Raw genomic sequence first — 18256 nt, 5'->3', positions numbered from 1 at the left:
TGCACCCTGACTCAGCCTGGGTAACCAGCCACCCCTGACGCGCAAGATACCCGGCAAGAACAGGGCTCCTGTGAGGAAGCAGGAGAGGACACGGGGCATGGCACGGGCAGGGGGACCAACAGGGTTGTGAAGTCGTGACGGCAGGGGGAAGACCCAGCCACCCAGTGTCTGCGCCCCGACCTTGACGGGCGCGGCCCCTGTGCTCCAGAGCTGGCTCATCTTGTCCTTGCTCCTCTTTCCACTTGAGGTACTGCTTGGGGGTGTTTCTTCAGTGATAACAGTGGTTTGACATCTGGCAGTGCAACCCTTGCACATGGTTTCTTTATACAGCATTTAAAATCTTCTCAGCTGTTCTTGTCCACTTTCCTTTCCAGATTAGCTTTAGAATCAGTTTCTCAAGGGCCATGAGAAAATCCTATTTGGGGATTTTTACTGGACTTGAATCGAATTTGAAAATTTGGAGAGAATTGGCTTCTTGAAACATGGCACATCTATTTATCCAGGTTTTTTTTTTACAATCCTTTAATACAAATTTATAATTTCCTTCATAAGGGTCTCACTCTTTTTAGTTTTATGCAACATGAACAGGGAAGCAGAGCTGGGAGAAGGAAGAGAGAGAGCCCTGGTATTGTTTGAATCCAAGCATCTAGCCTGAAGACAGACAAATCTTAAACCCATAATCTCCCATTTCTTCTTAAACTGAATTTTATTTCTGTTATTTGCACTTGAAAGCATTCTGACTATGACATCAAAAGAACACACAAAGAGAGCAGGAGGAAAGAGAAGCACTCAGTGAGCACTCGCGTGTCCTCAGGGCCCGTGACTCCCGCTTCTAAGACTCGCCAGCCCATCAGGTCTCAGGGGCAGACACTGCTTCACTTCTTCTGCGTAACCATCCTGGACATTTCCTAGAGATTCTTAAATACAGAAATAGAGACAGAGGGTCTCTTGAAACCTTGTCTCCATTTTCCAAGGAATTATCTGTGGATTCGACTCCTCCCATGCAGAGGGGAAAGGGCACTTGGTAGATCTGGAAGCTAATATCACGTACTTTACAAATGGTTGTATTATCAGGGCTGCTGCATTTGGGAAGTCATGCAACAAACAACTTCGAGAGGTGCCATTCACACAGACGACAGTGGAAACAACAACCCCTGGAGTTGAGTGACGTGGCACCATGGGTGTTATTACTGTGCATAATTCCTTTTGGAATTGCTTTACAGAGGTCTTGAATTAACTAAATAATGAAAAGACTTAAATGAAGCAAAGTATTAGTAATCTCCTATATTCAAAAACTTGTAATATTTTTTTAAAAAATTTTTTTCCTTCTTCTCCCCAAAGCCCCTCAGTGCATAGTTGTGTATTTTAGTTGTGGGTCCTTCCAGTTGTGGCATGTGGGACACCGCAGTATGGCCTGAAGAGCGGTGATGCCATGTCCACGCCCAGGATCTGAACCAGTGAAACCCTGGGCCGCTGAAGCGGAGAGCATGAACCTAACCACTGGGCCAGGGGGTCAGCCCCCAAAACTTATAACATCTTGAGAAATTCCTTCCTCCTGGAGAATTATCAAGTGAAACCTTTTCTGGTACTCTGTCTTTTCGTCATTGTAGTGAGGGGTGTTTTAGACACCTGTACTCAGTCAGCAAGCATGGACTGAGCGGGGACTATGCACTTGGTGTTGCTCTGAGTGCTAGGGACGGAAAGAGTCAGCAGAAAAAGCTCGCGACCTCACGGAGCTCCATTCTGGAGGATCAGGCAGGCGATAAACAGCACTCTATACAACATCATGTCAGGTGGTGCCAAGCGCTGTAAAGATGAGTCAAATGTTATAAAGGGAGAGTGCACGGGGGCTCTGCTTAATGTCAGCCAACGACCTTCCCAGAGCCCCTGTCCCCTGTCCCCATCCCCACCCAATAAAACAGCTTTGGGGTTTGCTTTCTCCTTTTGTTTTAAACTCAAGCACTTTCTTTCTTAGCTTCACTCACTCCAACAGCAATACTAATATTTCACATGATTGCCCATGACCATCTGACCTACGAAAGGACAGGAACAAGTCCAGAATACAGGGCTGAGGGGAGGGAGAGTCAGGATGGCCCACATTTCCAGACTTGTCTTGAATATTTAGAAACCCAATGTGCTTTGAATACTCCCCTCTCCTCTCCACCGCCTCCACACAGAAATATTCTCCTTGCAAATGGATGTTCAGTAACTCAGAGTGACACAGCTGCTCTACATCAAATTAACCTGGAAGTATGTTGTCTCTGAAAAATTTATGCACCAGATGTCCTCAGTTCACAACTGAGGCAGACATCCTCAACTGAGGCCTCCGGGGGCTGATGGAGAGAGTGGTGTGGACTGAAGTGGGAGTGGGGGCTGTCTGTTCCCTCTCAACCAAACACTGGTCGGTGCATTTTTCTGCCCTCAACCCCTTTTCCAGTCTGCTCTGATGGGGCCAAATGACTAGAGCCAGTCCTTCACTGTTCATGATCTCTCTCTGCCAATGCATGGCACACACACACACACACACACACACACACAGGCCAACAGTCCAGCTGTCTCCTGGGAATGTAGTTGCGTGAATGTTGCCCCACTCACCAGGGAAAGCTACAAGTTTGAACAGCTCCAGCCCTGTAATTAAAGGCCTTTGTATCAGGTGTTACCTGCTGCTGAGCAGAGGCAATTTGAAACCCGTCTCACCAGTGTGACTAGGAGACCAACGCAAACTTCTTATAGGTTTCTCCAAGCGTGACTGACACAAACAGCCCAGCTTCCTTTAAGGAGTCACAGGAAAGGTCAGCCTAGTCAAGTGGCAGGGGGACAACAGCACTGGAAACCATTAGACATGTGGCCATATAGACATGACACAGCCAGCCCTGGTGGTCCAGTGGTTAGGTCCCGTGCTCTCACCACTGTGGCCTGGGTTCGTGTCCCACTCAGGGAACCATATCACCCGTCTGTCAGTTGTCACGCTGTGGCGGCTGCATGTTGCTGTGATGCTGAAAGCTCTGCCACCAGGATCTCAAATTCCAGCAGGGTCACCTACGGTGGACGGGTTTCAGCGGAGCTGCTAGGCCACACACTTCTGAAAAACTTGGGTGTGAAAACCATATAAATAGCAGCAGGGCCTTGTGTAATACAGTGCTGGAAGGTGTGAGGGTGGTTTTTCTCTGCTGGACACAGGCTCACCAGCAGTTGGAATTGTCTTGATGGCACTAACAACAATAAATTCTACCATAGCATTATTTACGATCTTTTTTTCTTCATTCTCATTGTCTGATATAGTGCCAGAAGGAGAGGATGGTGCAAAAGACCGGGCAGGGTTCCGCTCTGCTGTGCACAGAATCGACTGGACGTCACTAACAACAACGAAACATATAAGCACAATGTACTGGGGGAAATGCCACGACAGGGGTTTGGAAAAATTGTTGGGGTGAAGATGAGCAGGGAAGGCTCCCCAGGAGAGGTGCCACTTAAGCTGAGGTGACAGGGAAAATCTGTCAGAGGGAGGGTTCAAGAAGCTGACTCTTTGAAAAATGTCTTAAATATCATAAAGCTGCATTCAACAAATCTTCTTAAATCTCAACAATATGGAATATTTATTAGGACAGAAAAGAAAAATCTTAGACATCTGAATATATCTCATAGAGATTAAGAGGAAACTTTTAAAGAAAATTAGGACATATTTCCAACCAATACTGCAATATCCTGTTCAAGCTTTATAATTGTAACTGCCTGAATTAAAACAAAATTATTCAGAAATTATAAGACAAAACATGACAACAATGGCTTCTTGCCTTGAAAACAAGGTATTGCACAAATGTAGCCTAGCTTATATATAAAGATTTCAGGCATTCAAATAATGCTAAATTCTCTCATTTATTCACAAGCTTCTTCACATTTATGGGGGAACAGGGACTATAGGAATAAATATGGTTCAAAAGAAATGCTTAATAATTAGAAGTTGATTGCACTGTCACCATTTGACCCAAGAATTCCATTCCTAGGTATATCTCTAAAAGAAAGACATCCCTATAGAAAAATTTGTACACAGATGTTCATAGCAGCATGATTCACAACAGCCAAAACGTGAAACAACCCGAATGCCCATCAGCTGATGAATGGATCAATAAAATATGGCATATCCACCCAATGGAATATTATTTGTCAATAAAAAGGACAACAGTACTGGGGCTGGCCCTGTGGCTGAGTGGTTACAGTTCCACATGCTCCACTTTGGCAGCCCAGGGTTTGCAGGTTCAGATCCCAGGTGTGGACCTACTCCGCTCATCAGCCACACTGTGGTGGTGTCCCACATATAAGGTTGAGGAAGATTGGCACAGATGTTAGCACAGGGCTAATCTTCCTCAGGCGAAAAAAGAAGAGGAAAAGAGGAGAATTGTCATCAGATGTTAGCTCAGGGTGAATCTTCCTCACCAAAAAAAAAAAAAAAAAAATGGAAAGCAGTACTGATACATGCTACAAAACGGATGAACTTTGAGAACATTACAACACATGAAAGTAGCCAGTCACAAAAGACTACACATCATATGAGTCCATTTATATCAAGTCCAGAAAAGGCAAATTTATAGAAACAGAAAGTAGATTAGCAGTTGCTTGGTGCTGGGGGATGAAAATGGGGAGTGACTGCTAATGGGTAGGGGGTATCTTTCCTGGGTGATGAAAATGTTCTAAACTTAGATTGTGGTGATTATTGCACAACTTTGTGAATATACTAAAACCATTGCATTCTACCCTTTAAATGGATAAATTTTATTGTATGAGAATTATATCTCAATAAAGATGTTTAAAAGAAAGTTGTTTACACTAACTTTAAAAAATAAAATGAGTTGGGCTTTTAGGTTTAATTAAAGTTGAGCAAAGCTCAAATTGGATTAGACTGTTGGCACACGGCCCCTGTAGATGTTGGCAGGAGAGAAGAGACAGCTCCGGGGTAGACAGGGAGGAAAGAGAATAAGGAAGACTTAATCCATACTCTGGGGAACGAACTGATTGAGGTTCAACGACAAGAACCACTACGAAAAATTAAAGATGGGTTCAGGATGCCAAATCTAGAGACCAGAAATTGACATACAACTCCCCCTGAAGTCAGCAGCCCAGAATGTGTAATAACAGCTTCGTGGAAGCAGGAAACACATACAGCTCTGTGCAGAAACACGGCTGCTCCGAAACAAAGCAGAGTAATTTCACTGAACACATCAGTTCCATCTCCCTGTTGCACAGAAAGAATTCAGGTACCAGACAAAGGACGCAATTTCCAGTGACAAATGTCAGGCCTGATGTTAACAAGCTTCCAAATACACCACAAGCTCTCTAGTGACCTCCAGTGGATGCAGCTAAAAGTGCTTGGTTTACGTTACGCGAGAAGAGAACACAATGCACCACAAAGCGATCGTGGATGTGACGTTTGGTCCATTATTTTCTTACCTCGAAAGCCATAAAGTTGGTGTGAAAGAAAACCTCGCCACTGGCTACCATGAAAGTTCCCTTCCCTGATGCTTAGGCATCCACTGAAGAGCTGTTTTTCTGGGGCCTGTCTCTGCCGCCTTTTTCAACACAGCCAGGAAGGTGTCCGCCTTCCTCCTGTGACCTGATGACTCTATCATGGATAGTCGGTTAACAATCCACCACGTGCTCATGAACACAGGAGAAAGCTGACAGTGGAGAAGGTGAGTGAGGAGGTAGGAGGTTTGAAATGGCTGATTCAAAGAGATGGGTGGGAAGACGTGTAAGAAGAAGTGAGCAGCTGCAAACTAAAATAAGCCAATTCAGTCTCGCACCCTCAGATGCTTTTTGGTAGCTGCCTAAGAAGTTCGAGGGTTAGCCCCTCCCCCAGCCTCATCACCAGGTTGTAGTGAAGGCAACTAACACCAGGGATGCCATAGCTAGAGCTTCACTAAGAAGACCTTAGGAAATAAGCCAAACCACCTCTGGGCTCCTCTGCAGGCTTGAGGGTCCCAGCTCTCTGTCCCTCGGGTGAGACCCACTCAGCTGAGAAAGGACAAGGTTCCAGAACCAGGAATCTGTCATGACCTGCACTGCTGGCCTATGGCTACAGGAGATCCCCAGACTGACAAGGCCATTTATTTGGGGATGAAGGCTGGGAAGCCATCCTCACAAACATCTGCTCCCGGCCTGGCTAGATTCCTCACAGGTCCAGCCATGCCGCAGGCCTCTCTAGAACGTTTTGGTCAGTCCCACATCTGAATCCCTTTAATTTCTCCAAACAGAGTCCCTTTCTAACATTCATCTGGCAAGTTAACGAGCCACTCATTGCTCTGATAACTAATGTCTGATATTTGCTATGCTGATTAGCAAAGTATCTAGTAAGAACTGAGACACCATGACCTTCCCAACAGAATGCTACTAACCACCCCAGAGTATGAATTCCTGATGGCACACTAGCTGCCCCGGGTGTAATTTCAACTAACACATTCAAATATTACACAGTGGTCCCGGCTGGAGTATTTCAAAGTAAATCACAAACTTTACAGGAGGGGAAGTAAGAACAAGAGCGAGGACCACTGGCAGTCGGTGGCCACTGCCCACGAGTCCTGCCCATGTTCCTAAAGGTGCTACCGTGGTGCCCTCTCAGCCGTTTCTCAGATCCATCCATTCACGTAATGGATAGTTATGGAGTGCCTGCCTACATACCAGATAGCTACTTGAAATACGTTGTCTGACAGTTACAAGGAGAATTTAATAAACTGAGAGGATGTCAAAAATTCCCCAGATGAAGCTAGTTATAAGTTTCTGCAAAAACTAACCATCCCTCTGTGGTGAGAAGGTGGCAAAGCCCACGCCTCCGCTTTGCCCTCGAGGAGGGAGCCACACTGGAGGAGTCTGCTTATAAAACTTAAAGTATCAGTTGCTGTTTTTTCTAGGGGAGGAAAAAGAAACCCATAAAGGTATATAAGCATTGTGCTATATTTAATTTTCCTTAAGAACCAATGATAACTACATTTACCTTAATTGTGATTTAGTGCAGTGTAAAAATATCGTGAATAAGAATTCTTGACGTTGCTTGTTAGTCCAAAGGTCAAACCAGTGACTTATAAGAGCGACTCTTTCCTGAAAGAGCTGTAAGGGGGAGACAACATTTCTACACAGTTCAATACGCTCTCAGCTGTAAGCGACCCTCAAGCAACATAACGACCTCACAGCCCCCATTCCCGCCCACAGAGCTCTGTCACACAGGGCAGGCCTCCCCTCAGTGAAGCTGCTTCATCCAGGGACACAGCAGCCCCAGCGTGTTGGCTGGGCTGGTGGTAAAGTCTGGGGGGGAATGTGATCACAGAGGGGCCCCAGAGGGCCTGGGGAAACAGATTCCTAACATTTCCCCTTGAAAGTGCAGACAGGCTCCACTTGTTTAATTGTGGAAGCCACCGTTTGAAGTAGGCATGATTTCACTAACCCCACGTCTTCACAGCACCCACCAAAATCAAAGTCAGCACCTACTGCTAAACAGCCACTGTTAGACGTGCCTCCAGGGAAGACAGACACCCAGGACCAGCCTCCTCCAAACGTAGGTTTCGGTCCAGCTCTGCTCAGGTGACACACACACACAGCCCTGGCCTGGCTGGCCTCCTTCCTTGTGAAACGGCCTGACCCGGGCATGAGCTGAGGACCGTCAACCTTCTCCATCAGGGTCTGGCAGAGCTGCCTGAGCCATTCCATGACTACCTCCCTCACTACCTTCCAAAGGAGAGGCATCCCCAGGCCAACAAACCATGCAGTTGGCACAGGAGTGAAGAGAGGATCAGAGAAATACACAGTAACACTCTCTACACCAAACAGCACCCACAGCACCTCCTGTCCTCCCCTCCCCCATCACAGCAAAGGTGAGCCCTGGAGGTTTTCCTTCTGTCCCTGGAGGCACAGAGCAGAGGGAGGTGGGTTCCCAGCCTCCCACAAGGGAGGAGTTGGGGACAGGGGTGTGAAGAGATCATCTTTGGGGCGGACAAACGCAGGTTTATTTTTGTTTAAAGTGACTCAAAAACTAAATTCTTTAGAGGTTTTTTTTTTAAATATGGCAACATGAGACCCAATATATCACAGTAAAATTAGCCTTGTTTTAAAAATTAAACTTGTTTTATTCTAGAGTATGTAACTCACTTGTCTGTTCAAAGTCTTGTTGCTGAAAGGTGTCCAGGCACTGAATCTTGTGTGGTAGCTCTCCATTCCCAGAGTTTTCCTGGAAGAATCCCCGGCTGACATCTCAGCAAATTACTGTCTTCCAGTTCTAAGAACTATAGGGTCATTTCAATAGATGTTTAATTAAGATTGCCTAGAAACATCCAGTATATTAATGGAACTATATAATTATAGCAGCTCATTTACACAGACATAATTACAGCAATTCATATATATGTATCTCCATGGAAGACAATCCATACAAGTATACACAAGGAGTTCATGAACCCAAGTCATTGAATTTATTCTGTCCTCATCTACTTGCACCCAAATGTGAATCTAAGCCAGAGTTGTTTTTCACTTTGCTGGGAAAATGACTCAGAAACTGGAATGATTCCTTATCAGCCAGGAATATTGACTTTTTTCTTTCTCTGGAAAGCAAGAATCCAAAGGCTCAAGAGGGCATCCACCTGCCTCTATATGAGGACACAATTCAAAGAGGGTGCAGAGGAAAATATTAGGCTAATGTATTAGTATTGCTGCATAACAAATCACCCCACAATTTAACAGCTCAAAACAACAAACCCTTATTATCTCAAAGTCCCTGTGGGTCAGGAAAGCAGTCACAGCTTAGTGGAGTGGGCCTTAGTCTACCTGGGTGCCGGGACAGATACACAGACCGAGTGGCCTGAACAACATTTATTTCTCACAGTTCTGGAAGCGAGAAGTCCAAGATCAAGGTGCTGTCCGGCCTGGTTTCTGGTAAGGCCTCTCTTCGTGGCTTGTAGACAGCCTGCTTTGCACTGTGTCCCCCCAAGGACTTCCTCTGTGCTGACATGGAGAGAGAGAGACAGAGGGAGAGGGAGAGAGATCTCTGACGTCTCTGCTTCTGCTTATCAGGACACCAGCCCACTGGATTAGGGCCCCACCCTTCTGACCTCATTTAACCTTCCTTATCTCTTCATAGGCTCTATCTCTAAATATGATCACTCTGGGGTTAGGGCTTCACATAGGAATTTGAGGGGACACAATTAACCCCAGAACAGGTACCTCTACTTCAGGGTCTCACAAGTCTGCAGTCCACGTGTTGGCCAGGACTCCAGTCTCATCTGAAGGATCTGGAGCTCATTCGCATGACTGTTGGCAGGTTCAGCTGCTCATGGGCTGCTGGCTGGAGGCCTCCCTTGCCTTCCTTGCACCATGGGCCTCTCCGCAGGGCAGTTCACAGGGCAGCTGGCTTCCATCAGAGGGACAGATGAAAAAGCAAGAGAGGGCACATGGAGGGAAGCCAGGCTCTTGGTAACCGGACCGCACAGTGATATCCCGCCACTGTCGCTCTATTCTGCCAGTTAAAGCCAGTCCCAAGGGCCAGCCCACCGTCTAGGGAGGGGGTCAAACAAGATCAGGAGCAGCAACACGGCCAGCTCCCTTCTTTCCCACATGCAGAACACACTCGCCCCTTCTTAAGGGGGACAACCCCAAAGTCCCATCTCATCAATACTTTTAGCTTAGCTCTCAGGAGATATGAGTGATTCCTAAGTCTCTACAGATCCAGATATAGCTCCTCTTGATCTAGCGATCTCTGAATAAAAAGGGAAATTATCTGGCTCCAGCCCCAAATCACAACATAAATAACGGTAGAACAGGGAAAGGATAACTGCAAGGAACTCCCATTTGTAAAGGAGGAGAACGACGTAGGAAAGAGTTCATCCACAGTGGCTCTGAAGTCCTGCTGGAGAAGGCTGGGGCCCAATTATCATTTAGTCGCCAACAGTCTCATTCTCTTTCAGACCATGTCAGTGATTCCTGGACAGTACTACTTTCTCAGGCTATTTGTTTGGTTCTAGGCAGCGCTGTACACCACAATTGTTCAGCGACATTTCTCTCTCTCTCTGAATTTAACTGTAAGTATTTTGAGCCTATCAGGCTTCTTTAGGAAGAGCCAAACCCTAAGTCTCCCCTCCCTGAGACGTTTTTCCCTCTGGAAGTATTTGCTGGGTGCCCCCTTATTCCATTCAGAGAGCCTAACAGTAGTGCGACAGCCGCACCCCTGTCCTGGTCCTTGCCACCGGGTGGTTTTAAGGAGCATTTGTTGCTCAAAGACACTCTCAATTGTCTCTCCTCTAGATGAAGATGTGAACTGGTTGCACCTTCCAATCTCTCAAGTACCTGAGATTTTTGGTTGTCTCTGAATTCCTTTATGTTCCTGCTTGCGAACCAGTCAGTTATTTCCTGAGCTCCTCTGTTTCGTGTGGTATCTTGGCAAATGCAGCCAGTAGAAATGAACTCACTCTAATAACATTAATTTTTTACCTCTTTGCATAAAGCACAAGCTCAATAGGTATATAATATGCTCTTTATTCTACTCAAGACTATAGTTTTACAAATTTTTTTCCAATGCATAACATAGATTGCCATCTTTCCAAGTGTCCAATTCTGGATGTGAATGCCACATAATTTGGAATGCCTTGCTGTTGTTATGGCAGCACCCTACTCCTGGAACCAATATTTGTATCTACCAACATTGAAGGAAGAAATAACTATAAACTTACACAAAGTCTTCCAAAGAATAGAAAAAATGAGAATTAGTCTCAAGTCCTTTAATGAAGTCAGCATAGCCTGATACCAAAACTCAACAAGGACCTTACAAGGAGGAATATTATAGGTTTATTATCATAAACATGGATGCAAAAATCCTAACTACAATATTAGAACACTAAATCCAGAAATATATAAAAAAGATAATATATCACCACCAAGTTGGATTTGTTCTTGGAATGTAAATTTGGTTTGATATTAAAAAATCAACATACTTTTAATCATTAACAAAACAAAGAAGAAAAAATATATGATAATCTCAGTAGGTACAAAAAGTGCATTTGATAAGCTTCAACACTCGTTTATAACAGAAAAAATCTTAGCAAACTAGGACTCAAAGGAACTTTCTAATCCAAATAAGGACGTGTCACAGGAAACATAGCAAACACTAAATTAAGAGCAAAATGTTGAGACTTTACTCTGCTTGCTACTGCCACCTTCATGCAACAGTGTTCTGGAGCTTCTGTCCAATGTAATAAAGCAAGAAAATAAAATAACATGTAAAATAATTGAAAAGGAAAAAATAAAATTGTCATTATTTATTAATGGCATAATCATATGTAGCAAATACTAAAGAATCTATGGATAAATTGTCAGATTTAATAAGCTTAGCAAAATTGCTGCACACAAGGGCAACATTAAAAAAATCTGTGTTTCTGTATACTAACAACAAATCCTTATTAAACAAGAATACAGCATTTGCAATAATTTTTTAAATCCAATTTAAATTAAAGAGGGATAATAATTCCACATAGAATACTAAAAATTTTATCAAGACAAATTTTTAAAGATCTAAATAAAATAAGAGTATCTATCTGTATAGATGTTGGTTCTACCAAATTAATCTATCACTCGACCTCAATACAACCTCAATCAAAAACCAGCAGGTATGGGGGGTGTGTGTGTGTGTTTGAAAAATTCATTATAAAATGTGTATGGAAATGCAGAGGGTCAAGAATAGCAAAGAACAAAGTGGTAAGACCATGTGACATAAGGGCTTATTCATTATAAAGTTAGTGTAAATAAGAGCATGAGATATTGGCACAGGAACAGACAAATAAGCCAACAGAACAGATCAAAGAGTCCAGAAATAGACTCACATGTATATGGACATTCGATTTATGACAAAGGTGGCAGTGCAGATTCTAGTGAGTAACACATGGAGCAGAACAACTGTCCAGTTGGGCCCAGATAACCCTTGGAATCAGGAGAAATAATAAATGATTGTCATTTTAAGCCACTAAAGTTTGGGGTGGTTTATTATTCAGCAATAATAACTGATACAAAAATTGGTACCTGGAGTAGAGCATTGCCATAACATCACTTAAAGCACTGGGCGTGGACTTGGGGAGAGGGCAGCAGTGGAAGCCGAAAGGGAGGTGAGGAGACTGTCGGGAGGCTGCGAGAGCAGTGACGTTGTACGAAAGGCCAGGACAGGGTCACTGTGTTACGCAGCAGCAGTGACGTTGTGCGAAAGGCCAGGACAGGGTCACTGTGTTACGCAGCAGCAGTGACGTTGTGCGAAAGGCCAGGACAGGGTCACTGTGTTACGCAGCAGCAGTGACGCTGTGCGAAAGGCCAGGACAGGGTCACTGTGTTACGCAGCAGCAGTGACGTTGTGCGAAAGGCCAGGACAGGGTCACCGTGTTACACAGCAGCAGAATGTTTAGTAACGCTGTTGCCTCCATTAATGTGGACAACAGACAACGTGCCAGGGCATGTGGAGACGCAGCTAAAGAGATTCCACGCAGGATGTGCAAGGCACTGACTGGCTTCTTTAGCTGCCTGTGATCCAGTGAGAAGACAGGAAATGACCTGAAAGATCTATCTAGTTTTTGAGTACAATTTAGTGGAAATAAAGAACATCTAGTACAGTATCTTTTGGCCAGTAAAAAGTCTCAAAGTAATAAACGGCCTCATTTCAAAGACCTCCTTCATAAAGCTTTTGAAAGGTCTAAGGTGGAGCCTCATAGACTCTCTCGTTTAGAAAATAAAAGAGATTCTAGGAATTGTAAAGACAGTCCCGCACCCCAAATGCCTGTGCAGGTAGACAGGGGCCTACCTCAAAGATTGTGGGTTTAACTCTTGTCTAGTAGAATGGATTCTAATCAGATACATAGAAAGCCCACAAAACTGACAAGAAGATTATTCTGGTGAAAGCATGACCAGCTTGAAATAAAGGGACCAAGAAAGTCTGAAATAGTCTCTGAGCCTCCCACTTTCTACAGGCAAGAAGCAGGCTGAGAAAGCTATGCAACTGCAACCAGAAATCATTTCTTTTTGAAAGGGATGCGTGACTCAGAGGACAGAGCCAAGTGAAGCTGAGAACAAGGATTAGGAGCCCACTCCCAAGGCACAGACCTGGACCATAATCAAGGGGGTAATCAGAGCAACTGGGCGGGATGAATTTCAGAATTGCTACGTACCCGTGACTGCCATGTGGCTCTGTTTCCTGCCTTTGTGAACAGGAAAGACTGCTGTGGTTGCCCCTTTTGTGTTTCACCAGTGTAAGCTGGGTGTCTAGGAGACAGCTAAAACTACAGGTCTCCAGATCAAGAGAAGCCACAGACAAGGAGCCTCATTTGCAATTGGACCTGATGCAGGTCACAAGAGACTGGACTTCAAGACTGATACCATAATTGGATGAGATTTTGGGTGTCTTGGGATGGGGTAAATGTATTCTGCATATGAAAGGCAGGCGAATTGTGGCCAGAGGACAAAACATGGTCTACTGTCTATATGTATGGCCAGGAAAAACTGCTCCCATCCCTGTGCATGCATACCAGTTCTCCCATCAAGAGGTGAAGTCTATTGCCCTCCTTCCCTTTGAATCTGCATTAGCACTGCCCTGTTTTAGCCAATAGGCTATTGTGGAAGTGAAGATGTGTGACTTCTGGACCTAGGCCTTAACAAGATTTGAAGATTCTATTTTTTTGCACTCTTGGGATACAGCTGCCTGTAAATAAGCTTGGGCTAGCTTACTGAATGATGAGAGACCACATGGAGAGATAAAGCCCCCAGATGTTTCAGCCACGCCAGTCAAAGCACCAGATGTGTGAATGATACCATCTTGGCTATCCAGTTGCAACTGAGCTCCCAGGTGAATGCAACCACAGGAACGAGCCCAGACTACAAGAGAAAGCAGAACTGCCCAGGTGACACCATCCTACCCATAGAATTGTGAAAAATAATTATTCCTGTTTTAAGCTACTAGACGGACAAAGCTACGTGTTGGTGAGCATCCAGAACTCTTGTGTACAGCTGGTGAAAGTGTAAATTGGTTTAAGTACTTTGAAAAACTGTTTGGTATTATTTCCTACAGTTAAACATATGCATACACTTGACCCAACAGAAAAACATGAACATGTGGATCAAATATGTCCACAAGAATATTTACAGCTGCAACAGATGGCTCCAAACTAGAAACAAGCCAAGCATACAATGACAATCAAATGGATAAACATATTCACGTAATGGAATGCTATAGATGAATGAACAATCTACTGCTACACACAACAATACGTGTAAATCACACACACAAACAAAAGAAGCTAGAAACAAAATAATACATTTTGTATGGTTTAATTTATACAAAGGTCTACACTACAGAGTTAGAAGCTAGGATGGTGGTCACCTCTAGGGAGGAAAGAGAGGGTAAGGATGGGGAGAGACATGGAGGCAATTTGGGGTGCTGGCAACGATCTCCTGGTGGGAGCCCAGGGGAGTTCCCCTTATAATTCATTGAGTTCTATACTTAAACGATTTGCATATTCTTCTATATCCATCAAGAAGCTTAAAAAAGATTATCATTCACAATAACATCAAACATTGTTAAGTATCTAGAAAAAATAAAAGTACAAACTTTATGAAGAAAATTATAAAACTTTATTGAGGGGCTGGCCCCGTGGCCTAGTGGTTAAGTTCATGCGCTCCATTTCGGCAGCCCAGGGTTTGCTCTTTCTGATCCTGGGCGTGGACATGGCACTGCTCCTCAGGCCACGTTGAGGCAGCGCCCCACATGCCACAACTAGAAGGAGCTACGACTAAAATATATAACTACATACTGGGGGGATTTGAGGAGAGAAAGCAAAAAAACCCAAAAAATAGAAAACTTTATTGAAAAATATTTTTAAAGACCTAAATAAATGGAGAGATACGTTTTATGAATTAGAGACTCAGAAGAATGAAGAAATTAATTTTCTCAAATTGACAGACAGATTCAATGCCATCTTAATAAAAAATCCCAAGAGCTTTTGTGGGATGCATGTGTGTATGTAACTTGAAAAGCTGATTCTAAAATATTTATGGATGTAAAAGGGCCAAAAACAGTCAAGACGTCTAGAAGAACAAGAAAGGGAGACAGGTTACTAGATATCAAGACTTACTCTAGGGGCCAGCCTGGTGGCACAGCAATTAAGTGCATACCTTCCACTTCAGCGGCCTGGGGTTCACCGGTTCAGATATTGGGTTCGGACATGGCACTGTGTGGCAAGCCATGCTGTGGTAGGTGTCCCACATATAAAGTAGAGGAAGATGGGCACAGATGTTAGCTCAGGGCCAGTCTTCCTCAGAAAACAAAAAAGAGGAGGATTGGCAGATCTTAGCTCAGGGCTAATCTTCCTTGGAAAATAAAATAAAATAAAATAAAATAAAATAAAAAGACTTACTCTAAAGCTGGAGTAATAAGATGACATAGTATTAGTATGGGAACAGACATCTAAACCAGGTGAAGGGGAGAGAAAGTCTAAGACAGACTCATATATAAATGGTCACTTGTTAGATGACAAATCAAAGAGGAAGAGATGGATTTCTCCATTCATAGAAAAGAGTATCTGTTTAAAAAAAAAGAAATTGGACCCCTTTCTCACACTATACACATATACACACACACACACAAAACTATCTGAAGGCTTTTTATGTCTAAAATCAATTACACATGGTTTTTGAATCCCCGGAAGACAAAATTAGGCACAACAGATGATGTTAGAAAGACAGATTTAGGGTGAATCTAAGTGGGAAAAACATCACTTCAGCAGCTTGAGCTGTCTCGGGAGGTTCTGTCCAGTGCCGGAGATATTAAAACACAAACTGGATGACCACATGTCAGTGAAATTCTAGCTGGGACTCAAGCACCAGAAACGTCTAATTTTCTAAGCAGCCCTCTGTGGCTATAAATTCCAAGGAGAGAGAAACAGGGCCTGGAGTCGCTGAAGGAACTTTACTGGAGAGCCAGGAGATGTGAGAATAAGACAAACATTCGCCTCTCTTACCACTCTTCAGTGAGAGAGAAGCACATCTTAAAAATGAATATATTGGAAAGTTGTGTACCAGATTAGAAATAATTTTAGACATACAAGGGAGGGCAGCATGACAGTGGGCACCAGATCTGGATCCCTGCTCTGATACCCCCAGACTGAAGCTTTACGAGTAGCTTAGTCTCTGAGCCACAGTCTCCTCGTGTGTAAAGCAAGGCTGTGACAGGTCTTGGCAAATTACTGTATGATAATGTGTTGTACAAATACAAACCTCATGGCAATGTGGGAATTAAATACCTCCTCCCGAATCAACATTAAATCAAAACAAATCCTTAGTTTCATAAGATGCCCAGCTGTTGTTATGTGAAATCTCTCCAAGAGTCAACATAAGGGATTTTTATTTAGCAAGTTCTCAAACTTGTTCTTATCCTCTGTGTTAAGGGACTACTGAGTTACATAATGAGTGGAACACTACAGCAAGAATAGTTGCTACCTCTGCTGGGGGCTTAAATATGTGATTACAGTACGTCATAGATAGATATACATATAAATATACATGTAGCTGTAGATAGAGATCTAAATTTCCATAGGATTATTTTCATTCTCTAAGATGTCAACTTTGCTGAGTAATTGTTCAAAACAGGGAGAAATGGCATGCTGGCAATCACTACCTCTTTAAATGGAATGATTTCTTTTCATATTCCAGCATTTTAGATTTCTCCAGATAGCAGCTCCATAAAATATTAATAGGTATTTCCTAGAAAAACAGGATCTGTGGTTAAATATTCTTGGGAAATGATTGATTGAGCAAAACTAAATATGTATTTTTTGTAGGCTGTTTTGGAACCTTTAATATGCTGTTCACAGTGGATCTCCAAGATCCAAGGGGAGGAAATAATATGTAAGATTTCCCTTGTTTGTTGTTATAGGAGACTATCATAGTGAGTATTGGTTATCCGATGTGGCTATCAGAGTGGTTATCCAATGCTGTGTAACAAACAGTCCCAAAACTTAGTGGCTTAAAACGACAAACACAGTATCTCACAGTTTCAGTGTCGGGAGTCAAGGCGCGGCTTCACCAGGTCCTCCGGCTCAGGGTCTCTCACAGCCCAAGTGTTGGGTGGGGCTCTAGTTGTCCCAAAGCTGGGCTAAGAAAGGATCCACTTCCAAGCTCATGGAAGTGGTTGTTGGCAAGATCCAGTTCTTCACAGACTGTTGGAACAAGGTCCCCAGTTTCTTGCTGGCTGTTGGCTGAAGGCTCCCCTCCCATGTGGGTTTCTCTACAGCTTAGCTCACACAATGTCAGCTGGCTCCCACCCAAGCAAGCAAGTGAGACGAAAGAGAGGGGAGGCAGGACAGAAGCCAGAGTCTTTGTGTAACATAATCTCAGAAGTAATACCACCACTTTTTGATTGGTCAGAGCAGGGGTCAGCAAATATGGTCGTCAGGCCACAGTCGCCACCCATCTTCTCTTTTTTCTTTTTTTGGTAAGGAAGATAGGCCCTGAGCTAACATCTGTGCCAATCTTCCTCTATTTTGTATGTGGGACACTGCCACAGCATGACCTGATGACTGGTGTGTAGGTCCATGCCTGGGATCTGAACCTGAGAACCCGCGAACCCTGGGCTGCTGAAGCGGAGCACGCAAACCTAACCACTACACCACAAGGCTGGCGCCTTGCCACCCATTTTTGTAAATAGTTTTATTGGAACATAGCTAATGACATTTATTTACAACATTGTCTATGGTTGCTTTTATACCACAACAGCAGAATTGAGTAATTGGGAGGAAGACCATATGGCTCACAAAGCCAAAAGGATTTACTACCCGGCCCTTTACAGAAAAAGTTTGGCAACCCTCCCTGCAAGTCTAGCTCACACTTGAGGGGAGGGGACACCAGGGATGAACACCAGGAAGCGGGGCTCATTGGGAGCCATTCTAGAAGCTGCCTCTCACTGACTAGGCACTTGGCAAGTAACTGCTGAATAAGTAAATGAATAATTGTTCACATCTACCAATTTTCCATATCAAAGGGCTGAAAAGCAAGTTACTAGCTAAGAAAAAGCCAAATTCCTTCACTGATGATTAGGATTTGACAACTGTGTCACAACTCTGACAATTTATCAATTTGTGTTATCTTAGTAATTTCCATCATGTTAAATGAGTTAGATGGTAAAATAGCTTAGAATAAAATTAGTATGTAGATCTTACAGATTATTCTTTCATGACATCAGCAAATTGGAAGAAAGGGA

General features: G+C 43.7%; 1 protein-coding gene across 36 annotated transcripts in view; it reads right to left on the bottom strand.

Moving 5' to 3' along the window:
* Window positions 1-18256, bottom strand: part of ECT2L (epithelial cell transforming 2 like) — a 75614-nt gene that overhangs the window by 55985 nt on the left and 1373 nt on the right. For 14 of the 36 annotated variants that reach the window (XR_011422663.1, XR_011422666.1, XR_011422664.1 and 11 more), the window contains exons 2-5: window positions 9202-9384; window positions 8862-8982; window positions 8134-8267; window positions 6986-7098 (exon numbers count right to left, since the gene is read on the bottom strand). Coding sequence is in view for 14 of the 36 variants with exons in the window: in XM_070225575.1 (XP_070081676.1) it covers window positions 6986-7098; window positions 8134-8235 (215 nt within the window). In the remaining 22 variants the exon portion in view is untranslated. Of the gene's footprint in view, window positions 1-6985; window positions 7099-8133; window positions 8268-8861; window positions 8983-9201; window positions 9389-18256 lie in introns of those variants that run through there. The other 22 variants (XM_023651222.2, XM_070225571.1, XM_070225577.1 and 19 more) reach the window with 7 other exon arrangements.

Source organism: Equus caballus, chromosome 10 (genome assembly GCF_041296265.1).
Source record: "Equus caballus isolate H_3958 breed thoroughbred chromosome 10, TB-T2T, whole genome shotgun sequence".
NCBI lineage: Eukaryota > Metazoa > Chordata > Mammalia > Perissodactyla > Equidae > Equus > Equus caballus.
The sequence above is the reverse complement of the archived record's forward strand: the minus strand, read 5'-3'. Positions and strand labels throughout refer to the sequence as shown.